The 18,630-nt window shown below is 44.8% G+C and overlaps 2 protein-coding genes and 1 long non-coding RNA gene across 6 annotated transcripts in view; 2 read left to right on the top strand and 1 right to left on the bottom strand.

Annotated features, from left to right (window-relative positions):
- Positions 1-18,630, bottom strand: part of grin2ca (glutamate receptor, ionotropic, N-methyl D-aspartate 2Ca) — an 89,425-nt gene that overhangs the window by 13,171 nt on the left and 57,624 nt on the right. For all 3 annotated transcript variants that reach the window (XM_079643357.1, XM_079643356.1, XM_079643358.1), the window contains one exon: positions 2,722-2,890. In XM_079643357.1, the coding sequence (XP_079499483.1) occupies positions 2,722-2,890 (169 nt within the window). The remainder of the gene's footprint in view (positions 1-2,721; positions 2,891-18,630) is intronic.
- LOC307015023 lies at positions 7,459-11,733 on the top strand. Of its 2 annotated transcripts, XR_013801382.1 has the most exons (5): positions 7,459-8,187; positions 10,716-10,847; positions 10,934-11,056; positions 11,144-11,258; positions 11,391-11,733. It is a non-coding gene; the product is annotated as an uncharacterized lncRNA (long non-coding RNA). The 2 variants fall into 2 exon arrangements; XR_013801383.1 differs by lacking the exon at positions 7,459-8,187 and having other exon boundaries at positions 10,657-10,847.
- Positions 8,492-10,309, top strand: LOC307014287 (uncharacterized protein; the record flags this gene model as incomplete). The annotated part of the gene is made up of 2 exons (XM_079642160.1): positions 8,492-8,499; positions 8,721-10,309. Exon 2 carries the CDS (start codon positions 8,849-8,851, stop codon positions 10,307-10,309), a length of 1,461 nt encoding a protein of 486 aa, XP_079498286.1. The 5' UTR covers positions 8,492-8,499; positions 8,721-8,848.

Raw genomic sequence — 18,630 nt, 5'->3', positions numbered from 1 at the left:
ACAGGAGGAACTCAGAGGTATCCTCTTCGTCCTCCATGTAGTCCAACTCCAGGACATCATCTGCGGGCGAGACCATGGTGATGTCCAGTTGGGAGCCCCAGCTTGACACAGCGCGGGGCTCCGCTCTCGCGGCTGTTGCCGCCACCGGGCCCCAGCCTGACACGGCGCGGGGCTCCGGTTCAGCAGCTGCCGCTGTTATTGAGCCCCAGCCTGACACAGCGCGGGGCTCAATCTCCGCGGCGGACGCCCCCATGTCTTGATTGCCGGCCGGCGAAACAGCGGACATGAGGGGGTCCTGTCCCGACAAGCTAGCTTGGCGTGCTAGCCGTCGGCGGAGGCTCTTGATGGTGAAGCGGGCACAATGCCCGCACGAGCCGGGGTTGTCGAGCAGACCTGGTGTGAGTCTGTGCCTGATATCTTCAACCCGCAGCCGCAGAGCCGAGCCTCCGAGTCCCTGACTCCTCTGGTGTGAGGGAGAGAAGCGTCCATCTCGTTCGCCGTGGTGACGGCGTGGAGAGGACCCGCTCGTAACAGGTACGTTGCTGAGAAAAAATCCTTCCCTGCCTGTCGTTAATCCGGAGAAAAAACGACAGTGTAGAATTGTATTCTCAAAGAATATTAACTGGTGTGTTAATACCCTTTTTATCTTCCCCTCCTCTGGTGTGAGAGAGAAAAAGAAAAAACCGTCCCCGCTACCTTGGTGTCGGTAGTGAGGAAAGGCAAGCTAGTAACAGGTGTGTTACCAGCTTGAAAAATCAAAACCTTACCTTTAATTCCGAAGAAAGAAACGGCGAGGTAGATTGCAACACTAACTGGTGTGTTAGTATTAACAGTCTTCTTGCAGAAGTATATATAGAAGTAGCCGGCGAGCGCCCGTCGACCGAAGTTAGCTTGGAAAGCTTGGTTCCGTCTGTGGACTGTGTGAGCTAGCCCGGCTACCAATAGAGATGTGCTCTGAAGCGAGAAGAGGTGTTTGAATGATGCATGCGGCGTAGCGCAAGCTACTTATAGGGGGTAGATTCCCTGACGCTGACGTCAAGATCACCAGCCTATCAGGATTGGCGTAATGAGATTGATGCTTCTGTTTGCTCCGCGATGAGGCGCATCCCATAGTGAGACATCGAACGGAGTGTTACGAATGAGAACCCCAATTTGGTTGTCTATTTTTCCAAATAGCTGTCAACTAGCACAAGGGTTCCCAAAGTGGGGGTCGCGACCCGAGATGATTACAAAATAAAAATGGAAAATTAAAAAAAAAAATTATTAAAAAAAATTGATTATTAATAATAACGTTTGCATAGACATTTTTTTCTTTGACAATCCACTAGCCCAGTATTTCTCAAACTTTTTCGTTTTTTTCGGAAATTAATTCACTAGCACCCCCCCCACTGTTATTTTGGGGGTCGCGGGCTGAAAAGTTTGGGAACCCCTGAACTAGCAAACTGTTACTTTTGGGGCTTGCTCTGGCCAAATAGGAAGTGATCCTTTTTTGTTCCAAAGCCCTTTTTTCCCAGCCTATTCGGCCCTCCCACACCACTGTTTATCATATTGATGGAAAGCTGGTAGATTTACAGTCCAGGCACTCTGCCTCATGCAAGCCATTAACTCTCCTATGCAGGTTGATGCCTCATTGAGCACAATAGCCTTCCTGTTTTAGAAAAAAGAGGGGAAAACAGGCCGACTAATGTTGTATACTCCAACTCCTCAAGAGGAGGGCCGGCCGACTCTTGCACAGGATCATTTTCACCTGCCCCTCCTTTCAGCAGTCCCTCCCTCACCCACCGCGATGACCTTGGAACCTAGTACTCATTAATCACAACTCCAAAATAGTTTTTCCTTATTATTGTTTTTTTCTTAACTGAAGCAAAAAAGTCTAAGGAATTGAGTCTCATTTCATTCTTACTTAATATAAATGATACAACCTTTACTTTCACAATAGTTTTTCATTCTTATACCATAATGAGTAAATGATTGAGTTTTACTCCTTATACAGGAGCAACAAAAATACATTCCTTTTTGACGATACAGTTTATAAAAATCAAAAGGTCAGATTAAGAAAAATTCTCAACAACTCCACCTGTGCTTTGCAGATTTTGTCCACTCAAAAATCCAAGAAATTTGCTGGCTCTCCAAAATCGAGGTTCTTTCCGGGCCAACAACCGAATTGAGTATGCTAAACTAGTGAGAGAATTGGCCTATACAGACTTAAATAAACCAGTGACTGTATTCACCATGACACAGACAGTCTGTGGTTTGTACTTGTTTAACTTTTGTCTAGTTTCTGAAAAGATATGAGGAGCTGTGGGCTCTGAGGGCTAACAGCTAACGGCTGATGTTGGTTTTGTGTTTCGCATTGAGGATGACTTTGTCTTTGTCTTTATTAGGATCCCCATTAGCACTAGCATGAGCATTGGCTATTCTTCCTGGGGTCCTCACACACTCAAAACATACATAAATATACATACAACAAAATTAAAACAAAACAAAACAGCTCATAATTTCATTCAATTTACAGTGCTGTATAAGGTGAAAACTAAAATGGTCATCCAATTATCTTCACTGCTCCGCCTACACTGCATTACTATAGTTACAACCCCAGTTCCTAAACTGTAATGGAAACACAGCATAAAGTGAGCCTGGCCTACCAAGGCCTAACTATACCGTACTAAGCCGTGCGAGGCCCTGCAGTGGAAATGCGCCATAACTGCTGGTACTTCTTACCTCTCCGATCATCCCATTCCAAATGCCTCGGACCAGCTTGCCGTGCTTGCCATTGGTGACCAGGTAGAGGTCGTAGGAGAACTTGATGGTGCGGGACAACTTCTTCAGGGTGTCAATGCAGAAGCCTTTACAGCACAGCTTAGTGTACGGCTCAGTGTGACCCACAATGCTGAAAGGCAAAATAAGATGGAAAAACAAAGAATGTGTTGGTTATAATGATCAAAAACAGAAGTTTATTCTCCAAGTTTCATGTGGAGATCAGTGCAGTGTCTAGCTCTGTGAGAACTGATTTATTTTTTCTCACATTATTGGTTTATGTTGACCCAGACTGCTCAGTTGTCATTGTTATAAATGATGCCATTAAACTCTCCTTATATTTTATCAATTAAATTGGAAATCAACAATAATTATATCCAATAAATAATTTGGATTGTAAAATTTGAAAATCCGAGTATAATCAAGGCTCATAGGGAAACATAAACAGTCTCATATGCAACATTGAATAATATTTAAATATGTAGGGTTGATATCTGAAGAAAGGAAAATTATGACTTTCAACAATCCACTACATCTGAGAAACCGCTATTTTACAAAACATGCATCATGCATATAAAAAACTAATAACAGTTTATTGCATAACCGTGATAATCAAAAACACCTGTGTGCTATAATGTTATGCATTTGTACAGCTAGTCCTTACACAGATTTCAACAAAAACATTAGAAAGAATAAGCGAGTAAGATATTTAAAGCAGGTGACAGAGTTGATGAGAGAACAAAACGCTCTGACTTTGTTGGAGGGGTGTTGGGAGGGGTGCAGGAGGGACAGTAGGAGCCACTCCACAGGCTCGCACATTGAGTCACGGCCCCGACAGATGGACAGACAGCTGGGTGGACCAAAACAAATCCAACGTAAATTAATCACAAGATTGTTTGGACTGGATAATTACAACGTGGCCATAGCCACCATTCTCAAAATGCCATAACGTAATCCATCCATCCATCTTCTCCCGCTTATCCGTGGCCGGGTCGCGGAGGTAGCAGTTCCAGCAGAGAGCCCCAAACGTTCTTTTCCCTGGCCACATCAACCAGCTCTTACTGGGGGATCCCAAGGCACTCCCAGGCCAGCGAAGAGATATAATCCCTCCACATGGTCCTAGGTCTACCCCTCGGTCTCTTCCCAGCTGGACGTGCCTGGAACACCTCCCTAGGGAGGCGCCCAGGTGGCATCCTAACTACAGCAGGTGCCCGAACCACCTCAACTGGCTCCTTTCGACGCGAAGGAGGAGCGGTTCAACTCCGAGTCCCTCCCGGATGACCGAACTTCTCACCTTAACCCTAAGGGAGACACCAGCCACCCTGCGGAGAAAACCCATCTCGGCCGCTTGTACCCGCGATCTCGTTCTTTCGGTCATGACCCATCCTTCATGACCATAGGTGAGGGTAGGAACGAAAATGGCCCGGTAGACAGAGAGCTTTGCCTTCTGGCTCAGCTCCCTTTTCGTCACAACGGTGCGGTAAAGCGACCGCAGTACCGCTCCCGCTGCTCCGATTCTCCGACCCATATCACGCTCCATTGTTCCCTCACTCGAGAACAAGACCCCGAGATACTTGAACTTCTTCACTTGGGGTAAGGACTCATTCCCTACTTGGATTGGACAGTCCATCGGTTTCCTGCTGAGAACCATGGCCTCAGATTTGGAGGTGCTGATCCTCATCCCAGCCGCTTCACACTCGGTTGCGGACCGATCCAGTGAGTGCTGAAGGTCGCAGACCGATGAAGCCATTAGAACCACATCATCTGCTAAAAGCAGTGGTGCAATCCTTAGTCCACCGAACTGCCGACCCCCTCCCCCACGACTACGCCTCGAAATCCGATCAATGTATATTATATTGGTGACAAAGCGCAGCCTTGGCGGAGGCCAACCCTCACCGGAAATGGGTCCGACTTACTGCCGAGGACCCGGACACAGCTCTCGCTTTGGGAGTACAGAGATTGGATGGCCCTGAGTAGAGACCCCTCACCCCATACTCCTGCAGCACCTCCCACAGTAACTCCCTGGGAACCCGGTCATACACCTTCTCCAAGTCTACAAAACACATGTAGACTGGATAAGCTTACTCCCAGGCCCCCTCCAGTATCCTAGCGAGAGTAAAAAGCTGATCCGTCGTTCCACGACCAGGATGGAATCCGCATTGTTCCTCCTCAATCTGAGGTTCGACAATCGGCCTGACCCTCCTTTCGAGTACCTTAGAGTAAACTTTCCCGGGGAGGCTGAGTAGTGTGATGCCTCTGTAATTGGCACACACCCTGTGATCCCCCTTTTTAAAAAGGGGAATCACCACCCCGGTCTGCCACTCCTTCGGTACTGTTTCCGACTTCCATGCAACGTTGATGAGACGTGTCAACCATGACAGTCCCTCAACACCCAGAGCCTTCAGCATTTCTGGGCGGATCTCATCCACCCCCGGGTCTTGGCCACTGTGAAGTTGTTTGACGACCTCAGTGACCTCTCCCCGGGAGATTGGTGTCGATCCCCCGTCATACTCCAGCTCTGCCTCTAACATAGAGGGCGGAGTTGTCGGGTTCAGGAGTTCCTCAAAGTGTTCCTTCCAACAACGTCCCATCCTTACTGTACACAGCTTGGATGGTTCCCTGCTTCCCCTTCCTGAGGTATCGGACAGTTTTCCAGAACAACTTTGGTGCCGCCCGAAAGTCCTTTTCCATGTCTTCTCCGAACTTCTCCCACACCCGCTGCTTTGCCTCGGCCACGGCTGAGGCTGCTGCCCTTCGGGCCGCGATAACAAATCCCTGAAGGCCTCCTTCTTCAGTCGGACGGCTTCCCTGACCACCATTGTCCACCTCGAGGTTCGAGGGTTACCGCCCCTTGAGGTACCTAGGACCTTGAGACCACAGCTCCCCGCCGCGGCTTCGGCAATAGAGGCTTTGAACACCGACCACTCTGGTTCAATGTCCCCAACCTCCACAGGAATGCCCGAAAAGCTCCGCCGGAGGTGTGAGTCGAAGGCCTCCTGAACTTGGGCCTCCTCCAGACGTTCCCAGTTCACCCGAACTACACATTTGGACTTACCAGGTCTATCTAGAGGCTTCCCCCACCACTCGACCCAACTCACCACCAGATGGTGATCAGTTGACAACTCCGCTCCTCTCTTTACCCGAGTGTCCAAAACATACGGCCTCAGGTCCGATGATACGATAACGAAATCGATCATGGACCTTCTGCCTAGGGTACCACGTACACTTATGAGCATCCTTATGTTCGAACATGGTGTTTGTTATGGCCAATCCATGACTAGCACAGAAGTCAAGCAACAAACCACCACTCCGGTTCAGATCAGGGGGGCCGTTCCTCCCAATCACTCCCCTCCAAGTGTCTCCATCATTGCCCACATGTGCGTTGAAGTCTCCCAGCAAGATTAAAGAGTCCCCTTCAGGAGCCCCATACAGGACTCTTTCCAGGGTCTCTAAGAAGGCTGTATACTCTGAACTGCTGTTGGGTGCATAAGCACACACAACAGTCAGAGTTTTCCCCCCCATAACCCGCAGGCGTAGGGAGGCAACCCTCTCGTCCACTGGGGTAAACTCCAACAACGAAGCACCCAACCGGGGACTTGTGAGTATCCCCACACCCGCCCGGCGCCTCACACCTTGAGCAACTCCGGAGAAGAATAGAGTCCAACCCCTATCCAGAAGTAAGGTTCCAGAGCCGACGCTGTGCGTAGAGGTGAGCCCAACCAGATCCAACTGGTAATGCTCCACCTCCCGCACAAGCTCCAACTCCTTCCCCCCCAGAGAGGTGACGTTCCACGTCCCCGAAGCCAGCTTCTGTCGCCCGGGTCTGGTCCGTCGAGACCCTCTGCTTTCACTGCCACCCTTCTGGCAGCGCACCCGACCCCATCACTGTTTCCCGTAGGTGGTGGGCCCTCGGGACGGAGAAGCCGAGGTGTTGCCCACGTTGCCTTTTCAGGCTGTGCCCGGCCGGTCTCCGTGGCCAGCCCGGCCACCAGACGCTCGCCAACGAGTCCTCCTTCTGGGCCTGGCTCCAGAAGGGGACCACGGGTATCCTCACTTCTTGTTTTGTCTTTCATGAGGTCTTGTGAACCAATCTTAGTCTGGCCCCTTGCCTGCCATAACGTAATGTAATGTCATAATGTATTCAATGAGAATCTAAGACTTCAGTTTTTCATTGCCAAGATTATAGGATATGAATTCATGATTAATTGTTTGGTATACAAAAAAAACATAGGGATCAACATAACAATTTCGAGAACTAAAGCTCAAGAAATGAAATGGGTCATTTGGTCCAACCAATGGTCCATCAATCAATCAATCAATCAATCAATCAATCAATCAATCAATGTTTATTTATAGCCGAATATCACAAATGTTACATTTATCCCAGTGGACTTCACAGTTTGTACGGAATATCAATATGACAATACGATAAACCATAACCTTAAAGGTCCCATGACATGGCCATTTCTACTGATCATATTTCCATTGTTGAGTTCTACTAGAATAGATTTACATTGTTCAATGTTCCAAAATCACATTGGTTTCTCATACAGCATCTCTGTATTGTATGTGTATTCACTCTCTGTCCTAAACGGCTTGTTGGAGCTCCTGCCCCCCACCCCCCCTACCTGTGAGCCGACTGTGCTCTTATTGGTCAGCTCGCCCACTCTGTTCTGTAACGGCCCACCACCATTACAGCGGAACATCAGTGATTAGGTGTTACAATGGCGTTTGTTAGCAGCCAGGAAATGACACCAGTAATGCTGCGTGGGGTCTGGGTACCGTGTTGGCGGGACGTTGTAGGGCTCGCTGCTCCGCCCTTTGAGGATCGAGGAGCGGAGAGCGTGAGCTGTATTAATGGGTGTCGTTTCCTGGTTGCTGCGTGGGGTCTGCGAGACAGTGAGACATCGCGGGATTCAGCACACACATACAGGGGTGGACTGGCCATCTGGCATACCGGGCATCGTCCCGGTGGGCCGTTGACCCAATGTGGGCCGGTCCGCTATGGTTTTTTTTTCTTTTCTTTTCTTTCTCTAAATTCCCTCCAATTGAACCGGCCAATTGGCTACAGAGGGCTAGCAGTGTGTTGCCAGCATCGACACATATTATTGGTCTATTGTTTGTCATTGTCAATCAATCATGGGCTGACCGGCTCAGAGAGCCCTGACAGTGCTGTCAATCCCAACACAAACCAGGATGGGGCGGGACCTCATGGCATGGGCGGGAGTCGCGGGACGGGCTGCTGCTGAGCTGAAAATGGATAAGCAGAAGAAACGCCCGGGTGGCGCTGAAAAACTGTGACTTAAAAAGCTGAACTCTCTAGAGGTGGAGGCTGCTAAATATTCTAAATTGACGGACCTATTTGGTGCCGGGGTCACCGCCCCAGCAGGTGCTGCTGCGCCGGGAGACGAGCGAGTGGAGGCATAAATGGTAAGTAACGTTAGCCTGGGGCTGGCTAGGCTACATTTTTGAGACATGTCCAAAAAAAAAGTAGAAAACGTTTTTACATTGAATGTGATGTGACCTAATTAACTGCATAGTCCTACTTGTGACAACATATTAGCCCAGAGTTGAAGGGCTGTGAATGTTGGTAGTTGTGGTTGATTTTGTTTAAATATGCCGAATTGTGATATTATGGGTTATTATTGTTCAGATGATTTAGCTAGGCTAGCTAAGAGCTGCTAACGTCAGCGGTTTCTTGTTGCCATAGCAACAGTAAACGTTCACATGGACCAACGAGCTGTAAGTAGAGATGAAGCTGCGAAATCAAGCTGTACTGTAAATACAGATGAGATACTTTGAATTTGAGCACAAAATACAAGTAAACCTATAGGAAATAATTACATTAATTTGCAATATTTGCCATTGAATTTATTGTAATCTTTCAATTCATTTATTGTTTACTGAGGTGATAACTATTTCATAATTTGTGTGTAACTTTAATTTCTGTGTAAATGTGTCAGTTCAGGGAGAGAGCCAGACCAATTCAGGCAGCCCAAAGACTGCACCACCACCACCAGTGGTGCAGAAAGTGTTCTGTAGCAGAGACGGCACCAGTAGAAGGTGGCTGACGTACTGTCCAGAGCGTCACATGCTGTATTGTTTCATCTGCATGGCATTCGGTAAGAGAACTGATAGCAGTCTGTTCATCAGTGGAATGTCAGATTGGAGGCATATACACCATGTATGGTGCTACGCACATGTACTAAATCTGGTGCTTGCAAACACAACCCAGATTGTTATTGAGAGTGGGTCCCTGTTTGCGCTCCTCAATGGCATTGCGGTATTCATCAAACAGTCATATAAAAGGATGAATGTGTGGGAAGAGTCAGGCCGAAACAAGAGACGTAGACGCCTTGCTCCTATTGGCGAGACACGCTGGTGGGCCAAGCATGAGGCCCCGAAGAAGGTGTTTGGCTCCTTTGGAAAACTGGAAGATGGTCTGTACGTTGATGTGCTGTTGACATTATCAGCTATACAGAAACAGGCAACAGTGAATCCATGTATCCGTGTCATGGCCAGAGGATATGCAGAGTCATTGCTCAAGTATGAGACGATCTTGACTGCTCAAATCTTCCTCCGCATATTTGAACATACCTCTCCATTGTCTAAATACCTTCAGACGGCAGGATTGGACATCCTCTCTGCTCACAGAATAGTGGCATCGACACAGGATACGCTGAAAAGCTTGGGAAGAGATTTTGAATCTGTAAAAAAAGCAGCAGACACATTTGTCTACTGGACAAACACAGAAATCCAAGAGAGAGATGACACAGACATTGAAGTGGAGGCCACACTGTCACAAAAGAGGAGGAGGATGAAGAAAGTCTTGCCTGGAGAGATGACTCAGGATGAGACCCTGGATGATGCAGAAAAATCCTATGAGGTGAATGTGCATAACCGGATCATGGACACAGCAATTGAAGCCATTCATAGGCGCTTTTTAACACACGGCAATCTATATGCGGACTTGGCATGTCTGGATCCCAGAAACTTCCCTCAGCTCTGCACCAGTGCTCTTCCCCAGTCTGCCCTCCAAGACTTAAGCAAGTGCTTGCAAGGATTTGACAGCAGGGCAACCAAGGAAAATATGCAGGCCGAGTTGAAAAGCTTTGCACTCCAGTGGAACAGGCTGAAGGCATCCCCATTGGCAGAGTACAAAGCAAGAACAGTAGAAGATGGATCAGGTGGTGAGGAGGACAACACAGAAGAGGTTGAGATAACTCCCATAAGCTGTTGCTCCTGCAAAGAATGCCCTCTGTGCTGCTACCAGATACTTCGCCATTTCAACATGCTAACAGATGCATACCCTGCCCTAGGCCTTGCTTATAAATACCTGCTTACATTATCCCTCACACAGGTGGCTTGTGAGCGCACATTTTCAATTTTGAAATTTATTAAAAACAGACTCAGAAGCACCCTCTCATCTGATCAATTGGAGGCATTTATGTTGATGGCCACAGAGAAAGACATCCTCATGTCCTTGGACTCTGACTCTGTGATAGACAGACTTCCAGAGAAGAGTGAGCTGCTTAAAAAGCTGGTCCACTGATAAGGCGAGAAATATTTAATATTATTGTTATTATCACACATTATGGATGTAGTAATTCATTATTTGTCATTTTAATTATGCTTTTCAGAAGTTGTATTGTGCTTATGTGTTGATCCTTAATGGTGTGATCATGTACACTAAATTATCAATTATTCTCCATTACGGGTTGTTCTGATATATTTGAGGAGTCGTTCTCCCTCTGTTCTATATGTCGACTTGTTCTGTCACTGTTAGAATTTGGTAAGTTTATCATGTATTTTTTAATGTTGTATAAATTCATACTTCATCATTTCCAAAAAGTTTTGAAAGAAACGCACATCCCAAAAGTTTTCAACTTTAGGTGCAGGACAGAGGAAAATATTTTATTTATTTTTCAGACTTAATAATGTATCCAATTCCCTCTCAGGTTGACCACTTGACATGTGAGAGCTTGAGGAGTTGTTCCCCCTCCGTTCATGTTCGAGGACTTGCTCTCTCTCTGCGTCCACTCTCTACCTTCACTGCACCAAAGTTTGGCTGTTGAGTCTCCTCTAGTATGGTGAGTTTATCATTTTTTATGTTTTATGAAATCATACTTAATTTGTGATGATTAGAGACTTAATAATGTATCCAATTCCCTCTCAGGTTGACCACTTGACATGTGAGAGCTTGAGGAGTTGTTCCCCCTCCGTCCATTTTCAAGGATTTGCTCCCTTACTTCCTCCACTTCACCACTTTTTGGCTACTGAGAAGTCTATGATTTGTTGAGTATGTCATGTGTCTTATAATGTTATATGAATTCATACTTGATTTGTGATGATGAGAGACTTAATAATGTTTCCATGTCTCTTTTAGGTTGACCACCCGAGAGCCTAAGAAGTTGTTTTCCCTCTGTCCCCTTTTGAGGACCTGCTTCGTCTCCTCCATCATTCACTGGGCCACTTTTGGGTTCCTGAGCTTATTTCATGTGGTGAGAGGAATGCAATATGTGTATGTTTAAAGGTTTGTGTGAAGAAACATACTATATGTGTTATAAAATTACATTTGGTAATTCATAAATGTCTCTTTATATTCTCTGCTACCATTATCTCCTGTCAAACAGGTTTTCCTGACCTGCTAGAAGTTCTTCTATGATGCTTGAGTCATCCATCATATCTGAGAGCTTCGTCTTGACTTTGTGAGTTTATTATGCAACTTGTTTTGTCTCAGATTGAAACAAAAGGTTTGATTATGACTATTTCCTGGCTGAAGATTTTCATATTGATGGTTTTAATTTCAAACATCTGCATATCTTTTAAGTTCAATTAACAGTTATGCAGGTAGGCCTTAGGGCTCTTTTGAGACTTAAGTCATCCTTCATGACAGATACATTTGTTCACTAAGTGTCACTACGTCACAATATGGCTACATGGCTACTTATATTTGTCAGTACACAGATACTGAGTACAAGTTCTGTTTGCTGTTTCTTGCAGGTCACAAATTTGGTGAGGAGTGGAGCTGGCTGGCTGCGGACGAGGAAGTATAGAGCAATACATACTTGTGCACATACACGTATATGAGAATGCATATCTATTCAGACCTGTAACCCATGTCTTAGACTTTTCACACAGCTATATATATATATATTTTTTTTTTTCTTCCAATTCTCTATTTATGGTTTCATAATGAGTGAGTGAATTTCAGCTCTAATGCTGCTACTGTCTGTAATATGTTTCTATTTAGATTATTTGTCAGAATATTTTTTTGTTATTATTGTCCGAGTCTGGTTTTAACCAATACTGGGCTTACACCAAAAGATTTTCATAGTCACAGACTAAAAACTGAAAGGGTAGCATAAGGGTTCTTCCCGTTAGTCTCGTCCCACCCCTAGTCATTACATAACATCTGTTGTGATTTGACACTATAATGAATAAAGATTGATTGATATAGCTGTCAATTTTAGTCCTTGAGTTCATAGTTAAGTGCTTCATTTGTTAACTGCTATCAAGGAATATGACTCTCCTTTGTAGTATGCATGAGAGAAGATGCCGCAAGATTAGTGGACTTCTATGTAGTGTCCGCTGATAATGTAGTGGGCTGGTCTGGACAGAAAATGCCAGGGCTGAATTTTTGTCCCAGTCCACCCCTACTCACAGCCAAGCTGTTCGCCACACAGGCGAAACTCTGCGGAGTAGCACGGCTGAGAAAAGACAACGCTGAGTGAGTGTTTCTCCGCGATCCCAACTCGTCTATTACCAACGTTCAGGGAGCTGTGTGCAAGTCAATGGGACTCTCTGATAGTTAAAAATCGACGCTAAAGGTCCCCCCACTGCGTTTGATAGTGATGCCAAGGGATCCTGGTGTGTGAGGAGCTCCACGGATTGGTCCATTTGGTTGTCGCTACGTCACTTAGACCAGGAAGAACTAAAAATGGTAAAAGAAAAATCTTCAACGAGGCGTTCTGGGGCAGCATTGACAGGTATTTTCTGTGTTAGAGTTGTACTCGCTACAGGGTGTACTTTGAGGGTTTGTGACTTTGCAGACGAATCATAAATCTAATAGATAGATTTGTGATCGATAGATTTATGTTTGAAAAATTATAAAAGTAGGGTAGACATGTGGAAGTTATCCGGCTGAACAAAACGTGCATTTATCTAACAGGTTCGTTTTCCACAGACCTTATTTCGAGCTATTTATCAAAATCCTATGGATAAATCCCATTGCTTTTTTGTCAAGGGAACCCATGTGCAGCTTACTTCCGGGTTTTAGGACGCGTCACTGCACCATTCTATTATGCAGGTGTCAACCACATTTAAAAAAATAAAAAAAAGACTAGAATTTAAAACAAAATGTAAAAACGGTCAAGCTGTCGGTTTCCATTGAAATGTATTGTATTGTAGTTGTTGAGTCTACTGCGGCACATCTCTTATTGCTGTTCAAAAGCTATGCATTGCATCTTTTAAATAATCTAGAAACAAAGCAACACCCAGACCCAAGTTTGACCCAGACTTGGATTTGGTGTGGACTACAATATGCTAAACTGTTTTAATGAGAGTAATACCGTCCACCTGCCAAACTGCCTGAGTGACCCTGGCATAAAAAGACACGGCGTACCTGCTTATACAGTTCTGATATCCAGACAGAGCATGCAGCTCAAGCTTAACGGACAGTTTCAGGCTCAGCATACAAAGTACAAGACGCTGAAGTAAGGGTTGAATTCAATTCCCTCTTACTTACCAGCAGGATTACCAGGAACGTGGGGATGAACATGTCCTTCAGTTTCACACTAACAGGATGATGTCAGTGAGTCAGGAAGAGGGCAGAAGACAGCCTAGTGTACTGCTTCGGTCTGTGATTTTTTTTTTTACATTACATGTCATTTGTTAGATGCTTTTATCCAAAGCGACTTACATACATTGAGTACTGTGGACAATCCCCACAGGAGCAATTTGGGGTGAAGTGTCTTGCCCAGGGACACAACGACATGCTGACTGCAGTGGGACTGTGAACTCGCTACCCTGATTCGAAGTCCATCACACTATCTACTGAGCCACAGCCTCTCGATTTGATTTATAGAAAACGTTTTCTTCTTCGTTTCCTATTTTCTTCACGAGACCAAAAGCAATAGACTTTACTATCCTTAATGGGCAAAATAACTGAATTTGTAATCCTCACAATTTAGGGAATTTTATAATCCCATCAGAGAGGAAAACTTGTTGAACGTTTATTTGTTTAATAGCATCCCGAAATTCAAGGCATTTGATTTTGAGATTTTGGTTGCTTGTTATCATTAGTTGGAAGAATAGCCTGCAGGAAGCTTTTTGGTTTTTGCGTTTAACAAGAAGCTAATTTAGTCTAAAGATGTAAATAAACTTTGAAAAGGTCAGTTCTGGTGGCTGGAACTGACCATGTTTTCTACTTTATGAGCAATCAGTGATTCATAGGCGTGAGAATATTCTGTTTGTAGTAATATCAACCATTAGTTGTAGTTAAACACTAATACAGGCCACTGCACCTGAAAAGCCCATTGGGTGGTGAGTTTTCACAGTGAGAAAATTAACTACTGCTCAGTGGCGTTTTCTCCTGGAGGCCAAGGGAAGCCAGGCTTCCCCTGATTTTTCGGATTATAGTTATAATTTTAATAAATAGATAAAAACACTTCGTTTAGTTTCGGAAATTCATTGTTGTGTGTTGCTGCCGGCCCGTCTCTCCCCCATTCTCATTGAGTATTTTACAAATAGTGAAACAGCGCCCCTCTAGATGTTATGGTGAAACAGTAGATTGCACTCTCTGTTGCGAGAGGAGGCCAGCCGAAATTTGCTTCCCTTGGTGAAAAAAAATGGAGGGATTGACCAATCAGATGAGGCTCACGTCATGTCCCTGCCAACCTGTGATTGGTCAGGGCCATGCCAAGGGAAGCCAGAGGCGGTTGGCTTCCCTTGCCTCACAATCCAATCAAATCGCATCAATTTAGTGGTGCAGTGACGCGTCCCAAAAAGCGGAAGTAAGCTGCGCTCGGTTTCCCTCGACAAAAAAGCAATGGGATTTCTCCATAGGATTTTGGAAAATAGCTCGAAAAAAGGTCAGTGGAAAACGAACCTGTTAGGTAAATGCACATTTTGTTCAGTCGGATAATATCCACATGTCTACCCTACTTTTATAATTTTCGAATGATAAATCTAATCGATAGAAGATAGATAGCGTCACTGCACCACTTACACCGCCGTTAGAAAGTAGCAAGCAACTGAAGCAAGTGCAATTATGGAGGGTGGAGATTTGGAGTATTTAATCAAAAATAATTGGACTAAACTTCCGCTGCAGCAGCAACAACAAATACAATCTGATGACAGGCCAATGCCCAAACTGGAGCCGTGTACAGCGAGGAACAAAGGAGCGAACCGGACGTAAAACGTTAAAGGTCTCCTGATTTAGTTTGTGAATGAATGCTTATTAGAGTTTCGGCTGGAGAGTGTGTGCGGACCTGTCGGTCAGATAACCGGCGTGTGTAAGTCCTGCATCTGTATGATACAAATGTGTGTAAAATGATACCGGGCGCTGTAATCACTCATCTGGCTACGTTATTACATTGACCACCACACCCCCCCCCCACCCAAAAAGAAAGGAGGTATTATTGGCTTCCCCTAATTTTTTCCCCACGCCACGCTACTGCTACTGCTGTGTATTGGGGGATGTATTCCTAAAACTCGAAAAACTTCAGAATTGCTGTCTATCTCAGCCTAGCAGAATATTTTTAGAAAAACTTGAAGATCCATTTTATCTGTTTATATGTATCCACATACGTGTTATGGTCCCCCATTAGACTTTTATTTGCTCTCAGAGAAACCCAAACAGACACACCTCTATAGCGCATCAGGTGGGCAGTGTGAGGTGATGCGGCAGCGAACTAGTGAGCCATGGGCGCAATGCAGAGAGCACTAATGATACGTCACCCCTAACCTCCACCAGACCTTCAGTCTAATGGACTCTGCAGCCACACATCAGGACTGGGAAGCAATGAGACGAACAGGCAGAGCTGAGCCACAACAAACCCAAACAAATGAACACTTCAGAGTCAAACATGGCTGCCAGCAGACCACGAGTAAACACAGCGCTCCTAACATCCCCCAACTCACCAGCTGCCAGGGTTCATGTCTGGCCTTTAAGATGGCTGGCAGAATGTGGGATTTGGAATTGTGTTAAATGTATGTGTGAGGTATTTATTCAAAGTGCGGATATTGTTTAAGAATATTGTCTGGAATCAATCAATCAATCCATGTTTATTTATACAGCCCAATATCACAAATGTTACATTTTTCTCGGTGGACTTCACAGTTTGTGAATTTGGAAGCTGCTTCATGGACGGTTAGGTGATGACAGACAAAAGTACGTTATTTCAGTGTCTGTGTGTCACTGTCAGTGGCCATCTCTGTACCTGTACAGTAGCTATCTATGAATGTTGTTTCCCTTTCAAGAAGAAAACACTCTCTGAAATATGTTCTTCTTGATCAAGTTGTAAAGCAGGGGATTATTATGTAAAATAGTTAGCCTTCACCAAATTAAAATGAAAAGAAAATCCCATTCCATTTCCCCAGCTGTGCTGTACATTTGACACATTTGAAGAAACTGAAATGCAAAATGTTAACATCTGCAGCTAAGGGGTCTTGAGAATTGTACACGCTGCAAGGTAAATCAAATAAACAAAACAATATTTTAGCTACAGCTGAACAGTTTGTTCGTTCTGACCTTAAACTAAATTGTTTTAAAGAACGGTACTGCTGCATTACCCATGAAACGTTTGAAAAGTACAGTGATTCTACTGGCCTTCTGTCCAAGCCTCATAGTGATAGCAGGGTATATAGTCTAGCTATAAAAATAATTGCACTCTGAAAGTCGGTAACTGCTTGCGAGACTGGAGATTCTTCTAGTCTGATTCGATCAAATTTGATAAATATATTTTGTATTTATATGAAAGGTCAGGACAAGCCAAAGTCAAAACAAGAAAGCATCGTAAATGTGACAGGGTATTTGTTTCAAGACGGGTCCGATGAGTTGCCGAAATTGGCCGTGATGCACTCAGTATGTCCCCGTTGAGTCGTGTCAGGAGCCAAGTGCCCTGTTCCTACTGGAAAGAGGTCACGCCAAACGAGTTCAAGTGGCGAGGTCCCTGTGTACGACCAGTTCAATGATCGGCTTTGAGACGGGCTTCCAAAGCTGACCCAGAGCCAGTCACAGGGCACCGCCACTGAGGAAAATAGATAATGGAACAAATAGTCTTATCTTTAGGTTGGACAGATTCTGATTCGAGTACAGCTTTAATTGCTCTTTTTAAAAATATTTTGTTTTGGGGACCTTTCTACGTTCATTAGGCATTGGACAGTTGCAACACATGTTTGATGTGCATCTTAACCACTTGGTCACCAGGACGCCGCTAACTATAGCCACCCTATAACATTGGCACACACACATTCACACCCTGAAACTGCCTATTATCTTGTATCTGTTCTGTTTGTCATTCCTCTGAAGCAGATCAAAGTAAGGTCCCTTGCAAAAAGGCATTTCAATTGTGGTAACTGTTTTCTAACCCTAGCCTTCAGGTCGTAAGATAAGCTTTTTCTTTCTCGTGAAGTTTTACCTCCTTAGACCTCTAAGAATTATTGAAAGAACAGGGACTTTCACTTGAGAAATTGTTTTAACAGTCCCTTCACACACATGCTCTGATTAAGGCTCCCTAGACCTCTTGGGCCCTGAGGCCTGTTGGGTAATCAATTCATGATAAAGTAGCTATAAAAGGTTTGGGAACAGTTGTAGCAAACGGTATTGAGTAAGTTCTCTGTCCAAAGTGTGACTAACCAGTGAGCTTGTAAACATGAGTACTACATTCCCTGTATATGAATGTATATGCAGTATACTGACGCTACGGGACACTATTAAAGTTACTACAACTTTTAAAGCATTGCATCAACATTGCTAAATTGAGCTTTGTCTTGCTTCGATAGTCTGGGGAGCTCATATATACAGCAACACTCGGTCTCAGCTTCAATTAAATCAAGTTATGATCTAGCTTGCATTGAACGCAGTTAATGTATGATGACATTATCTTCCCAGGTCAATACAACCCTTCTACAGGGCATTACCTCTGAATTCATCTCTGCCACTGTGATATAAGGGAAAATAGTCTGCCTGCAATACCAAGGCAGTCAGGAAGAAGATTTTCCCGCCCCTGCTGGAGAACATGTATGGCTCAAAGGAAAAAAGCTGGAGTTATCTGCATTAGGCTGCTTCAAACAGGTCTGAGATAGGCACTGTTGGCTGTTTGTCAGGCCTCTGTGAGAACAAATGAGGGAATTACAGATGGTATACCATGCCGGCTCCGTATATGACATTGAAGGCGGTTGAGGGATTGGAATGAAGAGCCTGCCATGACCAATGACTCCCCATTCAGAAAGCACTGATGTGGGTCTGAGTTGTGTACACTTTGAGTGATACAACATTAGGGCGGGGAGGAGAATTAGATAAACAAAGGTGACCCTGCTGCGAGTATTGGAGAACACGATTCCATATCGGTTCAAACAGAGGCCAAGTGATAAATTGGCTGGCTGGTATCACAGATGTGTCATTATTGCCACACATGTCTACAGACGAGTAAAAAGGGATTGCAATTCAGAAAAAATGAAAAAGGTTTCATGGAATTGGTGCTGGTGTTGCCATTTCATAGTTTTAACCCGCATGATGTGTATTTCTCTAAAAATAGTAATAGCTGCTTTGCTTTGTTTTATATCATTGTAATTTGCTTATATTTGGTTTTTAGAAAGTTACATGAACAGAATTAGCAATTATTACATTACATTGCATTTAGCTGACCC

The sequence above is a fragment of the Notothenia rossii genome (assembly GCF_949606895.1).
Source record: "Notothenia rossii genome assembly, chromosome: 8".
NCBI classification, from domain to species: Eukaryota; Metazoa; Chordata; class Actinopteri; order Perciformes; family Nototheniidae; genus Notothenia; species Notothenia rossii.
Note: the sequence above shows the minus strand (reverse complement) of the source record. Positions and strands in the feature narration are given on the sequence as shown.